This window comes from Notothenia coriiceps, unplaced genomic scaffold (assembly GCF_000735185.1).
Source record: "Notothenia coriiceps isolate Sejong01 unplaced genomic scaffold, NC01 NC01_scaffold00000300, whole genome shotgun sequence".
Lineage (NCBI taxonomy): Eukaryota > Metazoa > Chordata > Actinopteri > Perciformes > Nototheniidae > Notothenia > Notothenia coriiceps.
The window spans coordinates 3,323-8,755 of NW_011333001.1; the positions used below are offsets into that span (position 1 = coordinate 3,323).

A 5,433-nucleotide genomic window follows, 5' to 3' on the forward strand; every position below is an offset into this window, starting at 1 on the left:
AAAGTTATGTTTGCTTGTTATGTTTAAATCCTAACTGTGTTAACTTTCAAGTTGGACAATGTTAACAACAATTCTTCATCCAACTGAATAGTATTACTTCAATATCCTTTTAGCCAAATCAGCTGCAATTAGACATATGGTTTTATTGGAAACAGAAATGTAACTCATGGCTTCAAATACAACTGCTATATATCCGCTCAAATATTTTATTTGATGTCTGTAACAAGAGGATGTAGAGCAATACATAGATCTTGACCACTTGTTTCATCAGACACGAATACATCAGAATAAGGAAGTATAATATTATCAAAATGCTGCTTCACTGTGGCGGAAACAACAATACAGACCCTTCTGTGTTCTATGCTTTTAGATGATGCCTTTAGTGATGCCTACACTAAGCAGATAGGATCTAAGAGTTTTGCTCAAGGACACTTCGGCAGGGCTCATGGAAGCTGGCGGACACGCTGTCTGCTTCTCTGTAAGTCTCTGTGAATCAGAAACCCTTCGGCAGGTGTTTTCCACACCTGACACTGTCTCGCTTCTGTCTCTTTACTTTTCCACTGCACAGTCCTTATCAGCTGGGTTGCATAATATAAATTCATAGATTCTGGGAAGGGGATAGATGTCGGATAAGTGAGTAATGTCAAATAACTTTTAACATCTGAAAGTGTGCGATAATTATTTTGTGATACAGACATAAGAAGGTATTCATAGAAGAAATTAAATGTATTTCAGTGTCTTTTAAAAGTGTTATCTGGTGTCCATTGGTGAATGTCAAAACATTGAGGCTTACTTTACCGACACAAATGTTACTTTTTAAGCAGTAGAAGGCAAAATCTGGCATGTTTTTATCAGTTATCGTTACTTTGATGAAGCTTTTCTGTTTATTCATCACATTTTTGGTTGAATATCTCATTTTTTTAAGTGAAACCATGCATTCGAATGCACCAGATGTGAATTCTAGCACTCTGACATCAAGTTGTCTCATATCTGAACGTGTTTTATTGCTAAAACGTGCAGTACACAGGACATGTAGCCCAACAGCTGGTTTAAATTCTGCTCTTTAGAAACTGCTTGTTGATTTCAGTGTTGCGTCCACAGTCACAAAGAGGAAGCTGAAACACACAGCTGCTGCTTCCTTTTGAGCAATGAGACTGCATCTTCGGCTGAAAACTGAATTTAGACAAGCATAGACGACGACTCTTTCATCGTATTGTTTCCATGGGTGTGTCTAAGAAACTGTGGTTATTCACAGAATAACAACAGATAAGAGTTACAAGCTTAGCTTTGAGATAAGCCATATTGTCAAGGTCAGGTTGTTCCAAAAAAACACACTACAAATAATCCTTAAACCATGAACTATATTTAGCTAAATGATCTAGACTCTCCAAAACAAGTATTTATGAAGACATTTCTATATGAACAAATTGAAAAAAATGTAATAAAGGAAACCATTACATCTTTGATAACATACAATGCAACACATAATGTTTGGTGCTATGAGATAACGTTTTATTCAAAGCAAATGTACACGATAATGATATTGTTTTATCGTGTGCTGCTACACTAAGTCGATACATTTATTTATTTATTAAAAATAATAGCAAACAACTTAAAAAAAAATAATGTGTATATTCTAGTTGAAGTTTTGAACAATGCAATACCTTGATGTGTAATTGTAAAAAAGGGGACACAACAGACAGAAGCTTCTCTTTTTCGTAGTAAACTGAACACAAGTCCAGATAAGTTACATGGTGTAACTTTTGCTCTGGTTTCATCCAGGCTGACGTGGGAAAGGCTCCAGCCGCTGCTGCCACACCTCCATCACCTTAAGCAAGGTTGTGCTTTTGGACACGTAACCCGACACATTCAGATATAAAAGCTTCAATCTGACCCCGCCAGGTTCAGTCAGTCAACATGAGGGGGCTGCTCGCACTTACAGTGCTGTTCGTGGCCGTTTTCGGCAAGGAGACTTTTGAGGGGTAAGTGTGGGTATCTCACACCCACGGTGGAAGAACTCAGATTTTATACTCAAAAAGCAAAATTAGCAACACTAGATTGTAAAAATACTATAAAAAGTAAAAGTCCTGCATTCAAAATCTTATTTTACTAAAAGTATCAGCATCAAAATATACTTAGGTACCACAAGTAAAAGTACTCGTTATGCAGAATGGCCCATTTCAGAATAATATGAAATGACCTGATTGTGATCATGTTCATCCCAGCTGGTAAAGGAAGAGCTTATTCTACTTTGTATACTGCTGCTGGATATATTAACCTCTAATAAAATGTTTAATTATTAGATGATTTGTATTTGTTTTAATCTGAATCTGTCAGAGAAATGCGGTGGATTAAAAATTACAATATTGGCTTCCAACATCTAGTGGAGTAGAAGTTTAAAGTTGCTTACAATAAAAATACTCTGTTAAATTACCTCAAAATATTACTTAATACTTGTACTAATAATGTAATCTATTACAATCCTCTCACTGAGTTGTAGGCTGTAAGAGATCTTTAGATTTGTGCAGAAATGTGAAATAATCAATATGTTCTTAAAAACAATCGCTTTTATTTAATTTTTAAAATGTCTCCAGGACCAGCGCATGCTTGGTGTGCTTTTTGAGCGTCAGATATATAACAAAAAAAAATGTCATGTAATGTAATATTGTGAAATGCGATTTCCTCGTACAGTATAATATGTGCCAACTTCTAGCTGATTGTGAAGTTTTCTTGAGTCAACGGATGTAACACATTCTGCTTCTCTTTCTGCAGGCATCAGGTTCTTCGCATGTATGCCAAGAATGCAGACCAGCTGGCTCTTATCAACGACCTGGAGGACAAGCACGAGTTTGAGGTCATTCATCATGCTCTGTTATTACTTCTAAATAAAATAGTTTGTAAATGATGAAAGTCCAAAGCTTCATCAACCCTAACCCTCATCCAATTCCAACTCCGAATTTAAGCTTCTTCCTTCGGGCCTGAAGTTAGTTAGTTGTCCCAAAGAGTAGAACGAAGTAAAAACAGTTTTATCCCAGCAGCTATTGCACAAATTAAACCAATCATAGGAGCGTCACACAAATGCCTATTTATGTATTTAATAATGAATTTTGAATGTCCATGTTTGTAAAAGTGCTTTTCTTTTTAATTGTTTTTAAATATTTTTGACGGAGCAGGGTCTACTTTTCTTAGTTCTTTTATTAGGGATGTGTCTGTTGTCTGTGTTTGTCTTTAGAGTGTGTCAGGATGGATCCCTTGTCCTTTTATTTGTAAACTAAATCTACTTACGGGTACAAATAAAGAACCTGAACCTGAACCCTGACCCTAAGATCAAATGTTGTGTGCTATATGTTTCTTTTTAGCTGGATTTCTGGAGGGGAGTGACAGATGTTAAAACCCCTGTGGATGTTAGAGTTCCCCACCACAACCTGCAGTCCGTCAAAACTCACCTGGACAGTAATGCCATCAATTACTCCATCATGATCGGAGACCTTCAGGTAAGAGGCCTGCAAAACAGCTTGACATATCAATCCAGGCTTCATCAAAAGTCAAAGTCAAAGTGAACATGAACAGAATTGAATCTACTGCATTTGGTTTTTGAGTTTTTAAGAAGTTTGAAGCTGATTTTTCGGCCAAAGTTCAGTCGGACAGAAAAATATATTATGTTAAAATGAATGTTAACATATGTTTTTCTGCAGGCGATGCTGGATGAGGAGCGGAGGGAGATGGCTTCTGCTGCTCGTGTTGCTGAGCCCAAAAATGTTGACAGCTACGACTATGCCAGGTACCACCCCATCAACGAGGTAAGTGCACCAACTCTAATGTCTAAAAAGAAAATGTAATTAGGATTGAATTTGCTGATACTCATAGCCATCCCTTTAAACTTGAAGAAGAAGCTCAGTGTGTGGTGAATGTCCCGGTCAGACCAATATTTAAGAATAGAGAAGCAATTCTGAAGTCCCCAAGAACAACACACTTCTTCCCTTGGATGGGCGTTGAGATACTATCCACATACAGAAAATATTTAACAAATGCCAACCGAAATCCAGTCATCAACCGAATACATTGGGACCAAGTTCTCATTCTGGTTATTAAAGGACCGGATGGCTTGTAGAAAGTGATAATCAGAAAAGCATTCGACTTCCAACTATATAATTAAGCTGCAACCCAAAATAACCCTAATCAATGTCAACAACTTGTCGAACCCTAAATATCATGATTGTGTATTTGTTGTAGATCTACAGTTTCCAGGACATGCTGGTGGCTGAGAATCCCAAATTGGTCAGCAAGATTGTGATCGGCAAGAGCTACGAGGGTCGTCCCCTGAATGTGCTCAAGGTAAATATAACAAACTGGATCATTTCCAGCAAAGAATACTCTTTTTCATATGCTGAACAAACACATATGATCACAACTCAAACATAACATTACTCTTAATGAAGGACAGAAGATCATTTGAGAACTTTCATTAGGAAATTAAGATTGTTTCTTTTTACTAGACATTGTGGAAACCTTCTATGTAAAGGTCCCCTATTATACTGTTTTTCATCAATATATTATAGGTCTCAGATATATACAAAACATGTCTCTGAACGTCTGAAGTGTTTGGCTCCAAATACCAAACAGATCATTGCAGCATTACCCATAATCCCCTCTGTTTCAGCCCTGTTTCCAAAGTGCTGATTCTCTGTCTGTTACTTTAGATGAAAATAAGAAGCCACTCCCCACGCCCCTCTGAGAGATATTTGGTTAAAAAGAACACAATAGCCGCTTTCACACCAAGTACTTTGCCGTACTTAGTGCCCAGCACTTAGTACCCCCATGGAACCAAGTACAGATCGCGTTCACACCGGAATAAGTTCCTGAGGGAAGATTACACAAATGAAGCCGCTGACGTCACTTCTTCTTCTTCTGCTTTGGGTTTACTGGCAGGCCGCAAACAACTTCACGGCGTATACTGCCACCCGAAGTCCCCGGCCGGAAGTCCCCGGAGTTGGGGACTGGCTTCAGTAGAAGCTGCTGGGACTCCTAGCAGCTTCTACTGAAGCCTTCAGAGTAAATCGCCAGAACGCCAACACCTCCTCATCTCCACCGCTCCACCGCTCCCATGTTTTCTTTTGTGTTGCGATAAGTTATTCTCTCTGCGTTGGTGCGCGGGGCTAATGCTAATGCTAATAATGCTAATGCCAGCAAATACAATGGCGGCTTCACAAAACTTTTCAGAGTTTTACGGGGCGTGGTTTGCAATCAGAAATTGGTACTTTTTTCTCCCCAGGAAAGTACCACCTCTCTAGTAGGCACTAAAAATGGGGGTAAAAGTTTTCGGAACTAAGTACTCTTTTTGGTGTGAACACAAAATTCCAGGCACAAACGGAACTAAACGGGAAAAGTACGGGTAAAGTACTCCGGTGTGAACGCGTCTATTGGTGCTTTAGG

The 5,433-nt window shown here is 38.5% G+C and overlaps 1 protein-coding gene across 1 annotated transcript in view; it reads left to right on the forward strand.

Moving 5' to 3' along the window:
- The first annotated feature begins 371 nt into the window (after nt 1-371).
- LOC104940976 (carboxypeptidase A1-like) overlaps nt 372-5,433 on the forward strand; it is a 9,609-nt gene continuing 4,547 nt past the window's right edge. Inside the window, exons 1-6 of the mRNA XM_010766013.1 lie at nt 372-478; nt 1,783-1,982; nt 2,773-2,854; nt 3,360-3,494; nt 3,696-3,800; nt 4,234-4,335. Of these exons, the coding sequence (XP_010764315.1) occupies nt 1,918-1,982; nt 2,773-2,854; nt 3,360-3,494; nt 3,696-3,800; nt 4,234-4,335 (489 nt within the window). The 5' untranslated portion in view covers nt 372-478; nt 1,783-1,917. The remainder of the gene's footprint in view (nt 479-1,782; nt 1,983-2,772; nt 2,855-3,359; nt 3,495-3,695; nt 3,801-4,233; nt 4,336-5,433) is intronic.